We start from the raw sequence: 22476 nt of genomic DNA on the forward strand, positions 1-22476 counted from the left end.
CAAACCTTTACATTCACCTAATTTTAGCTTATAAAACCCAGAAAAACCAGCTTGCCTGAAAAAGGACTGTAATCTAAAGGAATATTCCTTATATCTAGTCCTCTTGGGGAGTTTAGAGGTCTTTATAAATACCAGGATCTGCGAGCCATATTCCTGCACCATTTTATCCCCCAAAAAGTTGTCTATTAAACTGTTTGATGCCAGCACATGAGCTGTTAAATCTAAAATAGCCGCTTCGTAATATGTGGTAATGCTGACCCACCCTGATTAATATCTAGTTGTAGCGCGAGCGTTTAACCCTAGGTGTCTTCTTACTCCAGACAAACTGCCTAAACATTGTTTCCAGCGCTTTGAAATAACTAATATTGATTTTAATGGGTATATTTATGAAAAGAAAAACAAGTAAAGGGATAATGGACATTTTAATAAGGGCTACGCGGTCTATCAAAGTTAGTGGTAGAAGCGACCAGTTGTCCAACAATTTTTTAATTTTACCCGCATGACTACATAGTTCAATTTATATAGCTGTTCATATTGATTAGAGACATAAATCCCCAAATAGCGTATTGGGTCTGGTTTAAGGGCTTGATATTTGAGATTTGCTGGAAGAAAATCCCTATCAGAGTTTAAAATTAGGAATTTCTGTTTTATATTGGTTTATTTTATAGCCCCCAATCAATTCAAATTGGCTAAACTCGGTTAGGACCAAGTCTAAATTCTGGCTCTCTGGACTGAGATATAAAATAATATCATCCGCAAACAGCTTTAGTTTTGACATACCCGCAACCGGGGCTCTAATTGCTACATTATCGCAGATTTTATAAGCCAGGGCTTTGATTAAAAAAAGTAAATAATAAAGGGGAAAGCGGGCACCCTTGTCTCGTCCCACGGTTTATATTTTCGTCTCTACTCAGTTGTCATTTATCACCACCTGTGCCTGAGCCCCCTGATAGATATTCCGGAGCATTTTGGTAACCTGGAGGGGGATCCCGAACCTACCAAGGCCATAAAAAAGGGCGTTCCAATTAACCAGGTAAAATGCCTTTTCAGTGTCTACCATCATGATACATTCTGGGGTACAATTATTATTACAAAAGTCAAGAGCCTGCATTAAAAACCCTGTATTTGAGGACAGTGACCTCCTGGCAACGAACCCAGAATGGTCTCTGTGGATCACTTCCTGTGTTAAGGGAGTAAAAAGCTGAGCCCAGATTTTCATTAGAATTTTGTAATCAGCATTAAGAAGGCTGATTGGTCTATAGGATTTAACACCCTTCGGATTCTTGCCCTTTTTCACAAAGCTGACAATAATAGCTGCTTTAAAAACTGGGGGGGACAACACCTCCAGTCTTTATATAATGTAATAGCTTTGTCAAGAAGGGGGTCAACACATTTGCAAATACTTTATAAAATTCTATAGGCAGCCCATCATTTCCTCAGGCTTTAGCTCCGGCGATTAAATTCAGGGCTGCCAGAATTTCAGCACCTGTTAAAGTTGGATCTGTTCCACGAGGGAGTTAGACAACCTCTGGAGATCTACGCGTTCTAAGTAATTCTGAATAGAATCTTGCCCGATCGCATATTCGGTAGTATAGAGTTGTTGATAATGCTCCATGAAAACTTGAGTAATCCCATCCCTACTCATCACTACAGCTTCAGTTTTGGGGTCTACGACCTCTGTAATTAAGGCCGCTTCCTGTCTGGTCTTAGTAAACCCGGCTAACAATTTGCTGACCATTTGGCTTTCTTCATATACTCGTTGTTGAAAGGTCGGGAGCTGTTAATTTCTTCTAATAAGAAAAATTCCCTTATTGCCTTTTTAGCCTTTTCTAGCTAACCCCATTGGGGGGCATTTCTCTGATTTAGGGCGCTTTCGACTGCCTGCTGAAGTTCAGCTATTTTAATATGTCGTGTTTTGGACTGAGTGGCCGAAAAGGCAATCATATGCCCACGCACAGCTGCCTTGACCCCCCCAATAAAGCTGCCGTCCCCTCATTGATCCTGAAATAATCAAGTATCCATTCTCTTAAGCCTTCTACCCATTGGTGATCTTGGAGAAGAAGACAGTCAATCTGCCACCTGGATCTCGCCCTCTTCCCCTCTTTGATTTCTAGATCAAGCTTAATAAAGGAGTGAAGGCGTAAGTGGGACATCCTCTTGCCATGCCTACTCTGTGCCTACAGAGAGGTACCACAGAAAGGGGTTGGCTTTAGCCCCTTTGAGCTGTTGTACAGGCAACCTTTCAGAGGACCTCTCAGTTTGGTCAAGGAGGGCTGGGAGAAAGCTCCCAGGAAGTCACCCCAGGATGTATTTAGCTACATGCTGGCCCTCCGGAAACAGTCAGCCCACTACAGGAAACTCGCTCATGCCAACCTAGATGTAAGCCAGGAGGACATGAAATGCTGGTATGACCAGAATACCACTCTGGTTGAGTTTAAACCTAGTCAACATGTGTGGGTGATGGAGCCAGTATCGCCTCATGCTCTAAAAGACAAGTGGTTGTGCCCTATGAGGTGAAGGAGCACAAGAGTGATGCCATCTACTTGGTGGACTTGCAAACTCCTAGGAACCACTTGAGGGTCCTGCATGTGAACCATCTCAAACCTCATTTTGCGAGATCTAAGTTAACCATGCTCTTGGCGACTGATTGTGGGATGGAAGAGGAGAATGAACCTCTCCCCAACCTCCTGTCTGCCAAGGAGCAGGATGGGTCAGTGGTCCTCTTCCCTACACTGACCCTGCAGCAGGGTGACTGTCGGCAGTTGATGGGGCAGTGTACCACCCTTTTCTCACTCACTCCAGGTGTCACCTATTGGTGCATGCACGATATCGACACTGTGGACAGTCCACCTCTGAAGCACAGGATTTACAGGTTGACGGACCGTGTGAAGGCTAGCATCTGAGAGGAGATGCACAAGATGTTAGCTTTAGGGGTGACTGAGCCCTCCAGCATTCTGTGTGTTTTACAGTGGGCTCAATACTATCACAAAGACTGATGCACACCCCATCCTCCAAGCTGATGAGCTCATTGATTGGCTGGGAGCTGCTAAGTTCCTCAGTTCATTTGAGCTAATGTCTGGGTACAGGCAGATTGCTTTGACCTGGGGGGCACAGGTGAGGTTGGTGTTTTCAATGTCAGAGGGTTATTTACTGGTAAGTGCACTGTGTGTGCCCAGGACCAATAAATCAAATGCTAGTAATGGGCCTGCAGCACTGAATGTGCCACCCGCATCATTGCGGAGGTGATAACCAACGTGGGTGACTTCCCGAACTCATCTACACCGCACCATCGTACGGAACTGACGCCTCACCACCGACGTCGCCTCAAACCCCCTGCACAGCAAGGACTGGACGCCTCGCCTCCTCTGTGGCAGTAAAGAACCAACGCTGCCTCAGCCTATCAATGCCTCACCTCTGATGCCATGAAATATCTTTTGACCTCACCATTTTCCAAGGTACTCTTACTTGGGGATCCGTTTGTCTCCGTACCTGGCATGCGCTTCCTGTGGTCGATGCTGAACTGTGGATAAGTACTTGTCACGACATCAGGATATCCCCCGTTGGAGCTATTGTCTTCTAAGAGCTATATTTTTTTACAGTAATCTTCCTAAAAGTGATATCTTGATTTGTGCATGTTGGGTTTTTGTCATTTTGGTCTTGTTTGGTTTAGATAAAGATTGGTTATTTGTCTAAACTTGTTTGGTGTCCATTTGTAGTGTTTTCACTGTGTTACTGTGTGTGTTTTGAACAAAACATTTCCTCTGGGATAAGCCTGACTGCTCATTCCAAGCTACCAAGGGAGTGAGCATGGATTATTTTGGGTGTGTAACTCCCTTACCCAGACTAGAATAATGTTCCCTACTTGGACAGGGTGCAAACCACTGCCAAGTAGAGAACCCCATTTCTAACAGTTCGTCATTCTCAATCTCACTTTATGTTTAAATCTGTTTAATAACAGTTCGCATTATACACCAACTCACAGCGGTGGCATAATCGCAGTCACAAAACTAAATCCATTGCAATTTTAAACCCTTCAACAATTACAACCTTAATAGAAAATCTCTGTGATTCTAAGCAAGAACCAGATAGGGGGAGAGAAGAGAGCAGCAGAGAGTAAAAGCCTCAGAGATTGTAAATAAAAATAATTTTTCAAATGTCAGAGATCCCACTGGATATGAATTTATGTTGAAAAAATGAAAAGATAACAGGCATTTGGCAAAACAGGAACAAGTTGATTTCATTAAACACAGCGGCCGGGAGAGCATCGCCAGAGTAGCTTCTGAAGACAGTCTCAATGTAACAGAGGTTTTGGCCACCCTTTATACAGGTGGCTCTCGACCTCGGGGAGAGCTAGTGTGGGCCAGTTTGTATGTGTCCAGATGTCCGCATCAGGAATGCGTGATCACTATATGTGGTGCATGTGCTGTGTTCAGATTGGCTGAGTGTTTCTGAAAAAATGTGGCATCTAACTTTGTGGTATTTTGGAAATGTGAGCTTTTAGCCAAACATGTTTTATTGGGGCCAATTTCCTCCGACCTGTTTGTGGTGTAGCTGCCTATCTGTGGAATATATGAGGGTTTTCCCTGGTTGCACATCGTTCTTTGGGCTGAATGTAACCCCACCTGTGAACTATCAATCGGTAGGCCTGGGCTTGGGGTTGGGGTTGATGGGGAGGTCATCTTGGGTGAATTCAACAGCAATGATATGAGCTTGTTGCTGCGTGTGCATAAAACATGGAGGTTTTTGATATAATTTTTACTGACATTCTCATTATTGTGTGTACAGTTGTCATGGCGTACATCAACATTGCTTTTACTATTTTTGACACTGTTATGCGCGCATAGTTAGTGGTGTATACATCGACATTGCATTTACTGACATTGCTGCTGTTGGGCCTGCACATTTCTTGGCGTACATTGACATCGTAGTCACCAATATTTACATTACTCTCCTCCATCCACAGGAGTACTCTTGGCCTAACTTAACACAAATCTTGTGTCTTGCCCACAGTGATCAGAACCTCAATACACAGAAACATCACTACGGACACGTCACTTCTCAGTGACTGCTGGTAAATTGTCTACAAGGGATTTTGCTGATTCCAACTAGGAATACATAAATTGCTTCCCATTGTTTTTTCATCCTCAGACATGCATAAAAGCCTACTAAAGCCTCAATTTTTCTTGCCACCAGTTTTATCTATAATCTCTATAAGGCTTTAGTTCTCTGCTAATGTGTCCAGGTGCAGGTCAGGAAAGAGTCTGTGATAGACAAGAAGCACTACTTTCTTTAATTGAGTCTTGGACTGGCAACCATTCTCAATCCCACTTTATGTTTCAATCTGCTCATTAACAGCTCACATTATAAAACAAACTCATAGCTGTGGCATAATCGCAATCACAAAACTAAATCCATTGCAATGTTGAACCCTTCAACAATTACAATCGAAATAGAAAATCTCAGTGATTCTAAACCAGACCCAGAGCGGGGGAGAGAAGAGAGCAGCAGAGAGGCAAAGGATCAGAGATTGTACATAAAAATAAATTCTCAAGAGTCAGAGATCCCACTCTCTTACATCCACAGAAGTTCTCTTGGCCTATCTTGACACAGCTCTTGGGGCTTGCCCACAGTGATCAGAACCTCAACGCACACAAACATCGATAGGCACACATCCCTGCTTAGTGACTGCTGGTAAATTGTCTAGAAAGGATTTTGCTGATTCCATCTAGGAAAACATAAATTGCTTCCCATTGTTATTCATCCTCAGACGTGCAGGAAAGCATACTGAAGCCTCAATTTTTCTTGCCACCAGTTTTTTCTATAATCTCTATAAGGCTTTAGTTCTCTGCGAATGTGTCCGAGGTGCAGGTCAGGAAAGAGTCTGTGATAGGCAAGAAGCACTACTTTCATTCTGAAAGCTGCTTTTGCACTGTCACTTCTACACTTTGTAGATTGCAGGGCACCCATCACCATTCCGGCCATCTCTGAATTGGTGTTTTGTGTTTTGGAGGAGAAACAAAAGGCTGATCTCACCATCCAGTGTACAGTGTCACCATACAAGTCCAGTACCTCTGAAAACAACTTCCACAGCTCACTAAACAGAGCCTCAGTGGCAATCATCCTTGGGACTCTGAGGACTCTCAGAAGGGCCCGCCTCTGCAGATTTTCACATCAGGTTTGAGAATTCCTTCCATCGCTATCATCTTAAAGGACACCTAGTCTTTAAAAACAGAACTCATCCCCTTTGATGACAGCAGTAATCCCAGTGGATTGATCCTTCAACTCCTAGATCCTCCATTCCATCCTATGCTGCTCCATTTCCGATCTCTGCATCGGTCTGAAAGGTCCTCTAGTTTCTCTCCTGCAGCCTTCACTACTTTGGCAAAGTCTTATTTTTCTGCCCCTTGAAATTCCAGGGTGTTACTAGAATGCAGAGGTACTCTCTCTCCCATCGTAAGTCCTTCAGCATCTATGGCCTCCTGTGACTTCACACTTTTTTACCTTTTGAAACCACCTTTACAAGATCAGATGAAATCTTCTCAAACCTCATTACACCCAGCTGTGAACTCAGGACAACATAGGGCTAATCAAAAGTCGAACAGACCAGAAATAGAATCTCGAGCAGGTCTGTGGTTTCAGCTGCAGCCCTATTACAGTCAGGCTGTCCGCGTCCCAAACGAAGACCTCTGCACAGGGGGTGAGACGGTGGACCACCAGACTAGCCAGCACCCACCAGCGTGCAGTGGCTTGGCCATTCTTTACCTGCCGGGGATAAAGCAGGCATCCTGTGCCCTCACAATCCTCCCTCTCACCTCCAAGCCTCCTTAGGTGCCCAGCCACCGCTCAATATAATCTACTGTGTCCTAGAGCTTACATTTCCCCCCACCTTCTGTTCTTCAACCATTGTTTCAAGTCACTTACTGATGCCTTTGCTAAACACAGGGCTGCATGGTTGCCACTCCCTTCTCTTCTGTTTGCTTAATGAGCACCTCATGTGATACCCACCAGGGAGGGGGACGCGCAATCCACCACAGAGAATCTCACCAGCCCTGAGCTCCCACATTCAACCTGTAAGGTCACCACTACCTCTCCCTTTCAGGTGGACCTCCAACAGGCTCTAGGCACAGCAAGTGGGCAGAGGGAGCTAGTCTCTGGAGCGCCCAAAGATCCCTCCCAATCTTTGGAACCAATGCTTTGTTGTGGGACATTAAAATATGTGCAATTGTACATCGTGACAAACATCCTAATCTTCTTTTGTAAAAGTCCTGCTTTGGCTGAAGTGTAGTGATGCTGATGTTCTTTCCAGGACAGGGCGTGGGCCAACGTGGGAAAGAGTTTGAACTGCGTGATTGCCATGGCAGACAAGCTTCTTGAACAGGATACCAACAGGGAGCAAGGTGAAGGTGACCCCTCTCCGGCCGATCTCATTGCATCACATACGAGTGGTAAGAACCTTCTTAGTATTCTTTTTTGAAAAAGTAAGATGGAAAGACTGGTCCACCTGGGATGACGTGATACATTTTCCCCACTTTTCATTCAAAATTGGTGTAGATACTTAATAAATGTCATTGGCTTAAAAACTCTTATGCTTAAAGTTACATGACTAGAACTATCAATTTGGTCAGTGTGATATGTATAATTTGCATCAAATTGTGATAATCTGTGATAATCTGTTCGAATTATTTACTATCAGTGTTTTTTGTTATTGATTTTCAGTTGTTGGACAGGTTTTTGTATCTGTTGGTCAATGAAGCACACTACATATTATAAGTGGAAGTTGGCTTCACGTGAACAGTTCAGATTATATATTATAACGGACGTCCTCTGTCAGAGTTGAAATTTTGGGAGTGATCCTGTGGCAGAGATGCTACATAATTCACTCCTGTTTTTCAGCATGCAAATCTTCAATAGTCTCCCAACAGAATGACTCCCTCCTTCGTGCTTGAAATGAATGTAGCTATACCTACTAAAGAGACTCAAAATATTTCACAGGATTGTTGTATTTTAAATAAAAATAGATTTGCGGTTATTATAAGCCAGTCAGGGTACCCTTGCATCCAAAAGTAAAGAGAAAACAACCTAGATACATGTCTTAAATTTGAGAAAATCTGTTCTGAATAACGGAAAGAGTAAATACCAGGGTTATGTTATGTCATGTTATGTTATGTTGTTATCTTACCTTATGTTATGTTTTTGGGATTTATAAGATGTTATCCTCACCAGGGCAGGTATCCAGGCGCCTTTGCCTGTGTGGTGCTTACTTATAAACGCAGGTTTTCATTTTTTCAAAATTCTAGTAGGGAGCTGGGTTCTGTTTTGGGGGTAGCTCATTCCTGGTCTTGGGGGTAGTGTAGGAGAATGTGCATCCACCCATTTTGGCGTGCCACGTGCGGGGGATGTGGGTGAGGGGAAGGCCAGCCAATCTGAGGTGTCTGGTCAGGGTGTGGAAGCAGATGCTGTTGTTGAGGTAGGCAGGGCCTAGGTTGCACAGTGCCTTGTTGTAAGTAAGGGGGGACGATTTGTAGGTGGTGCATTTCTGAATAGGGATCCAGCTCAGGTTTCTAAGGAGTTTGGAGAAGTGTGCTGAAGGAGGAGGCTTGAATGTGAGTCTAACGGCTGCGTTTTGAACTATTTTGAGTCTGTTGGTTAGTGCGGTTGAAATGCCAATGTAGAGAGCAGGGGTGTGCCACAGTCAAGTCTGCTGATGATGATGGCATTGGTTGCTATCTTGCTGGTGTTCAGCTGGAGTGATTTTAATTTCTTCTGAGCATTAAGACACTGTGAAAACAAGTTACTGCTGCCCTGTTGACTTGGTTTGGCGTGGAGATTTGGCTCTCAATTATGCTGCCTTTTGCTTGCAGCAATGGAGGGATTCAGTGCTGCACCGAGGTCTTTGGGACAGCAGGCTGGGGACCATAGACAAATGTGTTTGCTGAACAGTACCACTTTGTTTTGTGCCATTGAACTTGAGGCACATGCATGTGCACCTGCATCACATGCTATGTCGGACATTCATGTGATGAAGTTGGGTTGTGCAGTAAGCATGTCTTCTGAAGGGGATAGGATCAGTTGTGTGTCAACTGCATACAAGACCATGTTGAGACCATGGGATAAGACAATGGTGGCGAGTGCGGCCATGTAGACGTTGAAGAGGTTGGGGCATGGTGGCATCCCCTTGGAAGGGGGCATGGCTGACAGTTTGGGAACGTCTGGTATTAAAGGATTAAATCCACTGTAGAGTGGGTCATTGAATTCTGCCATTGTGGAGTCTCTGAATGCGGATGGAGTAGGAGACGGTGTTGAAGGCTGCCAAGAGCTCTAGTATGGTGAGAGTTACTGTGTCTTCCTTATCGATGATGAGGTGTATGTAGCCCGTGGCAGCGATGAGGGCCATCTCTGTCCTGTGATTGCTTCTGAAGCCTGATTGTGAAGAGTGGAGTAGGAGGTTGGTCTCTAGGTAGCAAGTGGGATTTCATCAGGTTTTGCAGGACGTTTGCAGGATATGGTAGAAGAGAGATGGAGTTTGCAGTTTGCCATGGTCATCGGGTTGACTAAAGGTTTCTTGAGGGGGGGAGTATGGTAGCAATGTTTCAGGTATTTGGAAAGGTGACAGTTGAGTGCAAGAGGTTAGGTATGCAAGTGAGCCTTGAGCAGATGGAGCCCAGGCCCTTTAAGAAGATGTACTGGGGTGGGGGTCCAAGGGAGCTCTGGATTTCATTGTTTGCATGGTTTTGGCAGTTTCTGTGGAGGTTATATCTGACTAGCATGTCAGCTGAGGGCATAGCAAGGGCAGGATGCTGTGTCATGGAGGTCAAGAGATGCAGGATCCGGTTGGGGACAAAGTTATGGTAGGTTATGTTGATTGTCTCTGAGCAGTCCAATTAGAGTTTGTTACATAGACCCTGTGAGAGGCTGATAGCATGGAGCTTGCAAGCGGGCATCTGAACTCTTTGATGATGCCAAATATATCTTTGGTGGAGTTCTCTCTGTTCCATATACAAGATGAAAAGGCTAGGCCTTTGGCGGTTTTGAAGTGTTGGAGGTATGTCTTGAGGGTTGAGTTTAAGGAGGCTTTGTCTGTGGTGTTGCGGTTGAGGCGCCATCATCAATCTAGTTGTTTTCAGGTTACCAGCTAGTGTAAGATGTGGTGCTGGGTTTAGAGTTGGATTGAACTGGGTCCAAGAGTCAGAGCAAGTTGTTATCCATTAGTTGACATTAGAGATGATATGGGTTAGGCTGGTGGACTCGGGGATGCTGTGGGCAAGGATTTTGGTTTTCATCTTGTAGTCAGAGATTTTGATCCATTGGTAGCGGGTGGTCTAGAAGTTGGCAGGTTCAGTCTAGTTGGAGGCTGAATTGGATAAGATAGTGGTCAATCCAGATAAGAGGGGTCAGGTGCCCACTGAGATGCTGGAGAAGTTGGTGAAGATGGGGTTGAGTAGGCGATCTGCCAAGCGGGTGGGGCTATTTACACTTTGGGTGAAGCCCAAGACCCTGAGGTCTTCTAGGAAGTTGGCAGAATTGGCGTCCATCTGGTCCTCAAGGTGGAAATTGAGGTCAGCAAGTAGGATGAAGGCTTGAATTCAAGCGAGCATGGGGCAATGAGGTCTGTGAGGGTGGGGCTGAAGTTGTTTATGGGCCCGGGTGGTTGATTGAATAGTGCGCCGCCTATGGTGGTAGTGTTGGGGGTGTTGATTTTGAAGATCATGTGGTCTAGACAGTTTTTGGTGACGATGAAGTGGCTTTGCAGTTGATGTTTTCATGGTTTATGATGGCTACGCTGCTTCCGGGTTTGTTGGCTCTGTCATGTTTAGTAATTTTGTAGCTAATTGAGTGGAGTGGTGAAGGTCAGTGGTGGTTGCCATTTTGAGCCAGGTTTCTGTAAGGAAGAACAGGTTGGGGATGAGGTCATCCTGAAGGTCCCAGACTTCAATTGCATGCTTATCCGAAAAACGGGTGTTAAAGAGGAGGTAGTTCAGTCTGTAGTGTGTTTTGGGGGCCACAGTCCTTCGGGCAGCCCCCAAGGAATCAGGCCAACAGGTGAGTGTCCTGGGAGGAGATGTTGTGAGTAGTGCAGGAGAAATAGCAAGTTTGGCAGGAGAAGCCTCAGAGGACTGGAGCGGGTGGCTCTGACGCTGGGTGTGGTGGGGCACCTGGAGTTAAGGGAGAGAAGCTCATGAGCTGAGTAGTGGTGTTTGGGTCCTGGGGGAAGACCAGGGGTTCTGGCACAGAGCGTGAATGGGTGCAGACTGGCTTTCAGGTACAAATTGTATGACACATGCCTATTGCACAGTTTTTTACAGTCATACACATACCTTGCAATTAAATGTTCTGTGTGGTCACCTTATGGTGAGATGTATACCTGAACTTAGAATGGCATCAATCTTAGTACTGTGAGGCAAGTCAAAGTTATCAAATTATGCATCTGCAGTAGTGCTTGGTGAATGCCCTTTATATGTTAATGGAACAGGAATACAATTCCATTTATATGCCACATAATTTCACAAACTTATGAAACTACTTGTAATGGTTTCAATGCAGTGAGACTTATTATTGTATGTTGTGTGGTGTGAACAGTTGTGTTTTTACAGTTATGTTCACTCAGGTCAGTGAATCATAGTGCGTATAATATATGATGCAGCAAAGTGTAGTTCGCCCTTCAGCATTTTTAGAAATTCCTGGTGTACCAAGTATTGATTGGGTACAATGGAAGGAGGGCTTTGAGGCATACCACGATGCCATAGATGTTGAGGCATTCACACAAAAGAAAAGTATGCATTGTTGCACCATTATTTTGGTTCAGAAGGGAGGAAAGTTTTGAAGGAGCTTCTCAATGGCACAAAATGATGTGGGTGGATTCAGTGGATATAAATTAATCAGCTATTAAAACACAAGATAACAAATATAAAACTTTCAAAAATTATATAATGGAAAGGCACACATTTTACAGAAGACTTCAAGTACCAAGGGAACCCGTTGAAAGTTTTGTATGCGCCTTACACATGTTGGCAGCAATGTGGGAGTTCAAAAGATTTGGCAATTAAATGATCAGAGATCAACTTGTTGAAAAGACCAATAGTAATAAAAGTCAAGAGGCTTTATTGACTACTCATCACCTAACCTTGGGAAAAGCCACTGAAATTGCTGCACGAATCAAAAACAGCGCAACTTACATGGAGAAAATGTCCATATTTTCATCTTCTTCTATAGCTCACCATGTTCAAGAAAATGGCAAAACCCTCAGTGTTCAAGAATGCCACATGAATCTTAAGGAACTTATGTGTTACAGGTGTGGGAGTAACTCACCTTTGGAGAATGCTCAGTCTTTGTCAGTCATAGACCTTGCAAACGCAAGGCTAATTTTGCTAAGGTTTGCAAGTCTAGCATAACTAAGATGTGGAAATCAGTAAATTCTGTGAAAATTCAGAAAAGTTACATGCACATTCTAGTATGAGTGATAATGATGCCTTTCTAAGTATTAAGTTTTTATATAATAGTGTTGTTGATGCTGGTGAAAAATATAGTTAAGTACTTGCGTTAAACAAGGGTTGGTGAAACAGGCTGCATTGTATGGTTGAGGTATCAGACATATCTGTTAAAATGATAGCAGACTTAGGATCTCGATTCACGCTGACTGGAACGGAAGTTTGGAAGAAATTTAGTGAAATCACATTGAGAGAAACAAATGTGAAACCTTTGTCTTATGGGGGGAACCCCATAGAGGTTATGTGAAAGTTTGCTCCCACATTGATGTTCAACGGAAATTCTACCACAGGTGTAATTTAGGTAGCTAGTAGGTAGTAGTATGTAGTAGGAGGAAGTTCTTATTTACTCTTGGGAAAGACATCTTAGTGGGACGGAAGGGTCATAGAAACCATGTATGTCCTCTAAGAATACCCTCGAGGTACTTTTTACTCAAGCCTAGGATACCACATGAATAAAGGATACTTTGTGGTATATCATAAGGATTTTTTTAAACTACTGAACTGGATCCTAGTATTTTATCCAGAGAAAATGAGTAATTTCCAAGAACTCCCTCAGGTCAGCCCTCCCTGTGGTCGATTCCGCCCTGGTAGTATCACCTCACCTGAGTGGGATAAAGTGGCAAATAGTGAAGCATGTCACATTGCGTCAGTGAGCCTACCTCACCCAATTCTTGAAATTGCCCATTTTTTGGGAGGGAAAGTAGCAGTAAGTAAGATGGTTGACGTTAATCAAGGTGTCGGGGAAATTTCCCCAAGCACACTAAGAGGGTGTCACTCGATTTCTGTGGTTGCAGTGTTCTGTGAGAGGCAGGGGTGTGCCTGATATTGCCTCTTTTCTCTCTCTTTAGTGTTGAGGACTTTTTTTTTTTTTGTTGAAATTTTTACGTCATGTCATTACAAACATACAAAAGAAAGAAGAAAAACCATAAACAGAGGCAGGTGGCAGTGCAGGTCTCGAATCGCAACAGCATCCGATCCAGTGTGATCGCAGGGGCCAAGTGAACATTCGTGTACAGTATAATATAAGTCTGATCGCTTGTACATAGGGCAGGGACAACAGGCAAGAGGTCAAAACACAGTATAAGTACTCGTTCTAGGCGTAGGGGCCCCTTCAGACATAGTTCACCCACGCTCTGCAAATCTCCCACAGCGCAATCCCAGCCCAGACATTTCGTATAGACAGTACATACAAACGAGCCACGCAACCTGGAGTAACGTAGAGGAGAGACCCAAAGGAGCCGCCCTGAGAGAGAGGGGGGAAAAAGAGAAAAGAATCAGCCGCATCCGCCTCCACACGTCCATAGCAGCACACCGCCCACCCTATGTAGGATGTACGTCCTGAGCGGCGGGATCCGGATACGGCCAGGGGGGGGGGCGTCTGCTGTCAGAGCCTCCGGGTACTGCAGTAAGTAATTTTGTAATGGACCCCAGATATCGGCAGGGCGGGACCGGGTAGGGAGTAATTCGGAGTATGTCAGTACCTGCTCCTGGCAGTAGACCAGGTCTTTGAGCCACTCCTTCAATTTCGGAGCCCGTCCTCGTCCCCACCTGCAAGCTATGCGCCGTTTAGCCAATAGGAGCGCCGTCGCAACAAATCTGCGACTCCCACGCGGAATAGGTTTGGTATATCCCAGTAGCGCCTGTATAGGGTCGGGGGAGAAAGGCAGCTGTATCATTAGCGAAATGGCAGAGTACACATGTGTCCAGTAACTCTGGATATTGGGGCACGTCCAGGACAAGTGCAGGAAGCCCGCCTGGGGGGCATGGCATCTCTCACAATTATCCGAATCTTGCAGCTGGAATCTGTACTTGGTTACCGGAGTGCAGTAGAGATGGTTCAGGAATTTAAAATGTATGATACGGTGTCTACTACTCGCGGAAATCTGTTCCGTCTGTAAACAACAGTATGTCCACCTGTCATCACCGAGCTCCAGCCCCAACTCCCGCTCCCACTCCTCACGGGCTCGGGAAACATCAAGTGTAGCGTCAGAGCGGACTGCATGATACAGTATCGAGACCAAATGGGAGGGTGAGGTGGCTTGTAGGATCCTATGTAATGGGGCCACGGTGTCTGACTCGGTCGGGAATGTCGGCAATATGGCCTTCATGCCATGCCTCAGTCTAATGTAGGTAAAGAGTTCTAGGGGGGTAGGCGTGTGTCCTTCAAAGAAGTGTGTCCGGTCACGAAAGCGCCCATCGGAGAACAAATCTCCCCATCTTTGGATTCCCAGCTTACGAATCAAATCTTGAAACAATCTCTCTTGGAGTAGGGGAATCTGCGGGTAATAGGCAAGTGGGAGAAGAGGGGAGTACAGGAACGGACGCCCCACTTTCTTTGACAGCTCCAGCCAAGCCCTCACCGTGCCCTGCAAGGCGTTATAGCTGGTAGTGGTATGAGGGAGCACACTGTGCAGTAGGCCAGGCAGGGGCAGGGGCGCCGCCAGCCAGTCCTCCGCAGCGAGCTGTGGCATAAAAGCGATCGGGTGGAACCAGTAGTACGCATAGTGTGCTTGGGCGCAATGATAGTATAGCTCCAAATCTGGTATATCGAAGCCTCCGTGTGAGTATGGAGAGGTCATTGTAGTCCACTTCAATCTAGGTCTCTTCCCCCCCCAAACTAACCGTATCAATTCTGATCGCAAGCGGGCGAAAAAGTGCCTGCTCGGGGGGAAGGGAATGTTCATAAACAAGTACAGTAGCCGGGGAAGCACCACCATCTTAATCAGGGCTGCACGTCCAGCCATCGACAGAGGGAGCGCAACCCAGCGGTCTACACAAGAGGAGACATGAAGCAATGTCGTGCCATAGTTTAACCGCATGAGCTCCTCCCTATCTCGAGAGATCTTAATGCCTAGGTACTTGACTTCAGACGCGCTCCATTCTATGGGATAGTCGGGCGAAAAGGTCTGTGAGCCATCAGTTAGATGGAAGATCTGGGACTTTGACCAGTTGATGCGGACGCCTGACATCTCCCCGTATGTCACAAATTCCCGGAGGAGTGGGTTTAGGTTATTTTGAGGGTCCCTCACATACAAAGTAATATCATCTGCATACATCGACAGCAATATCTGTCGCTGCTCACAGAACAGCGCTCTGTTTTGATGGCGCTGTCGGAGCCGCGAGGCGAGAGGCTCAAGCGCCAGTGCAAATAAAAGTGGGGAAAGTGGGCACCCCTGCCTGGTCCCTCGGGCAATTCCGAAGGGCTCGGACGTCCTACCATTGACCAAGACCCTGGCACACGGACTGCCATAAAGAATAGCTATCCATCTCAGGAACACCAGAGGAAAACCCATATGAGACAGCACAGCTACCAGGTAATCCCACTCCAAGGAGTCGAACGCCTTCGTAGCATCCAAAAAAACCGCCACCATCTGAAGGCTAGGATCTACATTCTGCAAAACTGCGAATAGCGTGCGCAAATTGTGCGATGTCGCTCTTCCGGGTATAAAACCCGATTGATCCGGGAGTACCAACCCCTCCATGAGGAGCGTCAAACGATTGGCCAGAGTTTTAGCAAGGATCTTTGCGTCACAATTAAGGAGGGACAAGGGCCGATATGAGTCCGGGGAAGTTGCCGGTTTACCTGGCTTCAAGAGGGAGGTAATCAGTGCCTCTCTCATGGAGGGGGGAAGCCCCCCCAGCGTGTGGGCCTCGTCAAATACCTCTTTTAATATCGGGGCGAGGATGTCAATGTAGGATTTATAAAATTCTATCGGGAGACCATCCAGGCCCGGGGCCTTCCCTGAGGCCATCTGCATTATGGCCTCCCGAATTTCGTCAACCCCCAGGGGAGCCATTAGGAACCGATGTTGTCTGTCAGAAAGCCACCCCAATGTAATCTCCCCCAAATAACCGTCCAGCTCTGGTGCGTGTGCATGGGTAGAGGTGTACAGGTCAGTGTAGTGGGCAACAAATGTTTGCATTATAGACTGGGTGTCCCTGTGGAGTGTCCCCGAGGGTCCCTGGATCTCAAGGATATGGTTGTTGAAACGGGGCGGACGTATCGCCCATGCCAGGAATTTACCCGGCCGTTCTCCCTCTCCGTACCTACGAGCCTGGAAGTGCTTCCCCCTAAACCGAACCTCTCTATCTGCTGTGCCTTTATAGTCAGATAATAGGTCTCGGATTTTGGCCTGCACCTCTGCATCAGTGGAAAACGTGGGGGCGTTCTCCAGGTCCTTAAGGTTGGCCTCCAGTTTACGAAGGCTGTTGCGTAGGTCCATGAGGACTCCCACCCCTTTCGAAATGCACAGCCCCCTGATCGTGGCCTTAAAGGCCTCCCAGACCACAGCAACACTGTCCACCGTTCCACCATTTCGCTGAAAGAAGCTCTCGGTCTCCTGTGCAATTTCCGAATGAAAGACCTCGTCCAACAGTGCAGAAGGCTGCAGTCTCCATGACATCGGAGAGCCAACGAGGTCAACCAGTTCTACACCCATCAGGACCGGGGCATGATCAGAGTACGTGCGCGCAAGGTGTTTTACCCAGCATATCGTGGGAGCAAATCCCGGGAAGACCAAGAGACAGTCCAATCTCGCCCACGTGGCGTGTGCAGCCGACCAGTGCGTGCCCTCCAAGGTCGCCGGGTGCCTAGAGCGCCATGCATCCAGCAGATGACTTTCAGTAAGAAGGTCGTGAACATATGCCTGCGAGCGAGAGTAGTGTTGAGGGCCGGGGTTTGCCCTGTCTTTCGTGGGATCTATAGCTACATTAAAATCACCCCCCCACACTAAGTAAGTAGAGCCTATGCTCAGGATCTCCCCCCAGAGCGCGTGCAGACAGTTCGGGTCATCCGAGTTAGGGCCATAATAACACGCCAGGGTGAGCGTATCCGTACCCATGCGTCCCCAGACAAGACGATACCTGCCCTCCCTGTCCGTCCGGTCACCCAGGTGCACAAAGGGGGTGTGTTTCTTAATGAGGATTGCAACTCCTCGTGAGTAAGTGGAGTAGGAGGAGAAGGCACGGTGTATGGCCCACCTTGATGCAAACAGCGACTGCCGGGAGGGGTCTAGGTGCGTCTCTTGAAGGAAAGCCACACGTATGTGATGTCTATCCAGATACGCCAGGATCTGTCTACGCTTCCTCGGGTCCCCCAAACCCCGCACATTCCAGGTCAGAAAATTAAGCTGCCTAGTAAAGTCCCTGCGTTCCCGCGGATCACCCATGGGGAACTACAATTCTCAGACATAGCAACTCCATGCCGTCGCCGCCCCTAAAATGATGCAAAATGGACAATGCAACCACCACAACATACCAATTAATACTAACAAACTTAAAAGAATATTCCCAGCTCCTCCCCCCACCCCCCACCCACAGCAGCATCCCAATCATGCTATCTGAATAGTCCCCTTCCTCCCCACCCCAAAACCAAACCCGTCTATAGCTGACGCCACAGGGGATTAACATTTAAACTGTAAAACAATGGGGTAATACCCTTTGGAGGTCAGTCCAGGTGGAGACACTGTATCCCCTTGACCCTTAGGAGCGCGCCCGGCCATGGACCAAGCCCCCTCCCGGGACAAAGAGCGCCCAGCGAAGTAAGTAGTCCTGAGAGTCAGGTGCGCGCTAAATGGATGTAGGACTCCAGCAACCCCCCCCCACCAGTGCAGCAGCCAGGCCCTCAAGTCCCCATGACAGAGTCCGAGGCAGCATACATCTACAGCAGCTTACCAAGCGTCGAATATCCGCCCTGGGTGCGTCAGGACCGCGACCAGCCGTCGTCACTCCGGGGCCGGCGAGGCCGGGTTGTCCAGTTCGCGCCTCTTGACCCGCTTCAAAAATTCCTCTGCCTGTTGGGGTTTAGTGCAGAAGATTTGTTTCCCCTGGTGGGTGATGCGTAAACGAGCTGGGTAGAGCAGCGCATAGTCAATCTGAGCAGCCCGCAACTTCTGTTTGACCTGTACGAATTTCTTCCGCTCCTCCTGGACCACTGGAGTAAAGTCAGGAAATATGGTAAAGGCAATGCCGTCGTAGGAAAGAGTCTTCTTCTCCCTCGCCATCCGAAGTGCCGCATTCCGGTCTCGGAAATTCAGCAAACGGGCGATGATAGGGCGGGGGGGGCCCCCGGCGGCGGCCTCGGAGCCAGTGACCTGTGCGCCCTCTCAACGATGAACTGCGGGGATAGGGCGTCAGCGCCCACCACCGCACGCAGTAGACCCTCTACATAGTCCTCCATCTTGCCTGTGTGGGTCGACTCTGGTATGCCAATTAAGCGAACATTATTCCTCCGACTACGCGCCTCCAACTCCTCATTCTTGGCCGCTATCACGTGGAGGACTTTATCCATGCGCGCCACAGTGTCTGACAATTGTGATGTGCGATCCTCGGAATCAGAGATACGCCGCTCCGTCTCTGAGATGCGCTCCCCATGACTGTCCACCTTGTGCACAATCGAGTCCATACGTGACTGCATGGAGTCCATTTTATCCACTATGGTCGCCAGGCTTTGTCGCATATCAAGTAAAATAGATTTGACATCGTCGCCCGCCTGGACGTCCACCGGTGCCGGTCCCCCCGCACCGGTCTCCGGCTGGGACCTGGTGGTCTTTTTTGTTTCGAAGGTGAGGCGAGGCTGACGGCTGTCCGGCTTCCCCATGACGGCCCCGGCAAGCAGACCACAGCAGGAGCAAGTATATGGCCGGAAAGAACAGATTACAAGGTAGTCCACGAGGTGTAAGGGGGACCAAGGGGGATCGCAGTCCCGCCGGGGCAAAGGCAATCCACCAAACCGGGCACAGGCCCTCCTCAACCCCTACAAGAGCGCCAGCAGGTCCCCTCCACCATCGGCAGATGAGCACGCCAGGGACAGGTCCCTGCGCCAAGAGTCGCTCTCGAATATCCAGGGCCGCCACGCACTTCCACAACAGGCCGCCCGCTACCAGGACAGCAGGAGCGCCCTCTCTCCGGACCAACAATCTCTTGTGAACCAACCAGGGGGGGCAGAGGGGCCCAGACCAGACCCCCCAGGCACTCACAGCAGCCGCGGCCCTTCAGCTAAGATCCAGTCTGAGGAGAGAGGCAGGCTTCGTCCACCAGCCCCTCCAGGCCAACAGCGATCTCCGCAGCGCCGCCACAGCCTCAACGCGGACCCAGGCACAGGCCCCTCAGAACAGAAAGCGATGCAGAAGCAATCCACAGGCCTCCGCCTCCAGCAAGCAGGCCTCGCGGGCTCAAAAAGACAGCAAAATCCTCCGAGCACCGCACCACGCCAGGCGGACAGGTAGGAGACCACAGCAGGGACGGGGCGGTCCCCACAGCGCAAGGTAGGCGAAGCGTCGTCGCGCCGCCACAGTATCCAGGAGATGGCCGGGGGAGGTGGCCGCCGCGATCGTCACAGCAGCCGGTAGCTCTCTTCTTCCACTCGCGTACCTTCCAGCCCGCTCTCGGTGCAGTCGCCACCACAGCAGTTGGATCGGCACAGGGCGAGGGCACCAATCGGGGCACATGGAGCCCGCCGCGACTGCAATGCAGGGCAGCCGCCCGCGGCCCAGGCGCCGGATGCAAGGCCCTCCGTCCACAGGTGCAGCGCCGCTCTCACGTAGCGGCCGCTCACCGATCACGGCTCCAGGCAGACTCTCGCGCCAGCCGGCGCAGTCAGCAGAAGCCTCTCAGTTCGGCCCCACCGAGTCCCCCAGGGCAACGCAGGGCACAGGCAGCAGCAGCGGCGCACGGGAATTCACTAGGGTCCGTTGTGGCAGTGAATCGCGACTCTCAGGTAGGATTTATGTAGGATTTCGGCGCTGGGCTGCGGGAGCTTCACCTACAGGCAGCCATTCCGCTGTGCGCCACCTAGCGCCTCCAGTGTTGAGGACTTAAATGCTAACACATGGATAGATCTATACCCATTACTTAACATTTTAGAAATGTTAACCACTTTGGAGGATGCAAATATTTTTTACATTTATAATGTGGCCTCAGAATATCATCAAATCATGCTACATTCTTGAAATGTAACATCTTTTGTAACTCCTGAAGGAGCACTTAGGTTTAAAAGCATGCCACTTGGTTTACCGTCTGCACCTGCATTATCTTATGGAAAATGTGTCTAAAATGTTTTGTTTCAAGTGTGGTTTTAAGATGATTTGTTGGTTTGTACTAAGGAGAAGGAAACACATGATAGTGGACTAGCACTGGCCTCGAGCATTTTATGGGACAAAGCGTTTACTTTAAAGATGCAAATGTGTAAGTTGTCAGTTTCAAGTGTAGAGTATCTAGGGTTTCGGATGTCTGCGCATGGTGCGAAACCTAAGGAGAGTTTAAGGCCATTTCTGACTTCTCTGTACTAATGACCAGTTTCAGGTATGATCAAATTCTATTTGAATTCATTCCCAACTGTACTACAAAGATGTGCAGTTTGATGAAACTTCTGAAGAAGAATGAGAGGTATATTGTACAAAAATTCTTATGATGAGGTCCAACATGTCAAACAGGAAGTTGCTCATGTGATTCCTCTTCAGTCTTTTGATACATGTGATCCTTGTGTGGTAGTGATTGAGACTAGCCAGTTTGGATTAGGAGCCTTATTACTGCAACATAGGAATGGAAAGGATGGGGTAGTAACTTTCTCTTCTCTCAATGTAAAAGGGATTGAAGCCATATATCTTATACAGGGCGAGAAGCTTTGGTGTGTTAGTGGTGCGTGAAACATTTTAGAGGTTATTTATGGGGTTCAGAGTTTACTATTAGAAATGATCACAAGCTTCTAATGAATTTGTTCACTACTAAGATGATGATTAAGACTTGCCGCAGGATAGCCGAATGGTGGCATAGAATACAACAGCTTACTTATAAGCTAGATATATGTACCAGGAGTATGCAATATATCAGCAGAATATTTGCCTCGTTTGTCAGTTAATGTTGCTGGTGACCAAGCGGAGCAAGAGGATCATGATCAGATAATCTGGTATTCCTTGCTTGAGTCAATAGATGAAGCTGTAACCAAAGATTTTTGGTTAGTACCTTTGAGGAAGATACAGTGATCATGGAAATCGTGGAGCATGTGTGTGAAGGGTGGCCTGCATCCAAGAAATTGGATGATGGTGTGATTTCCTACTGTCTTGTGGCTTATGAATTATCTATACAAGATGGATATCTAAGAAGTGCTGATTTGATAGTTGTACCAGAGAAACTGAGTAATAGATTTGTCGCTTTTGCTCATTAGGGTCATATAGGGATGAGAGCCATGAAAAATCGGTAAAGGGAACATTTTTGGTTTCCTTCTTTGCATAGGAATGTAGAGTATTTTGTAAGAGGTAGTATGTCTTGTACTATAAGCGATAAATCCCAGGTCACTGTTATGAGTCCATTGGCATTGGTTCTGACTCAAGGTGTGATTGAATCTAGGGTTATCTATTATTGGTCCTATTAATGTAAGAAGAGGGATATATAAATTTGGAGCGGTCGTTGTGGATTACTATTCTCATTGCCTGGGATTCAAGACTGTAAATTCAGTCATGATGCCATGCAATTGAATTTTTGGGCAACTTATTTTTTAGGGAAGGAGTACCAGAGGAGGTGATGACAAACAATGGGACATAATGGACCTCAAATGAGTTTATGGACTATTTAGAATCACTAGGTGTGTTCCACCATGACATGTCCCTTAGAGACTTCTGGATGAAATTCCTTTACTTCAAAATTCTACAGGATTGGTACTGGACTCCCTGGAAGCTCTACAGGGCGAAGCTCCTGCCTCAAAATCTTTGTTGGAGATGTGAATCTGATAGATGTGACCAGCGCCATATTCTGTGGTCCTGTCCAAACATCGCGCTCTATTGCATACAAGTCTGGGACAGGCTGCGGCGACATTGTCGTTTTACAGCCCCAAGGCCCTCTTGCATGATTTCTTCGATGTCCCAGACATGACCTCTCATGATCGCAGATGGCTAGTCACCTTTCTAGCCACGGCCAAACTCTGCATATTCTGTAATTGACGACATCCCACACTTCCCACGACTTCTGAATGGCTCTTCGAATTGTACCGTGTAGC

General features: G+C 47.4%; 1 protein-coding gene across 4 annotated transcripts in view; it reads left to right on the forward strand.

The window, feature by feature from the left end:
• Nucleotides 1–22476, forward strand: part of INPP4B (inositol polyphosphate-4-phosphatase type II B) — a 2419090-nt gene that overhangs the window by 2060931 nt on the left and 335683 nt on the right. For all 4 annotated transcript variants that reach the window (XM_085641585.1, XM_085641586.1, XM_085641588.1 and 1 more), the window contains one exon: nt 7307–7445. In XM_085641585.1, coding sequence (XP_085497711.1) covers nt 7307–7445 — 139 coding nt within the window. The remainder of the gene's footprint in view (nt 1–7306; nt 7446–22476) is intronic.

The sequence above is a fragment of the Triturus cristatus genome, chromosome 2_2 (genome assembly GCF_964204655.1).
Source record: "Triturus cristatus chromosome 2_2, aTriCri1.1, whole genome shotgun sequence".
Lineage (NCBI taxonomy): Eukaryota > Metazoa > Chordata > Amphibia > Caudata > Salamandridae > Triturus > Triturus cristatus.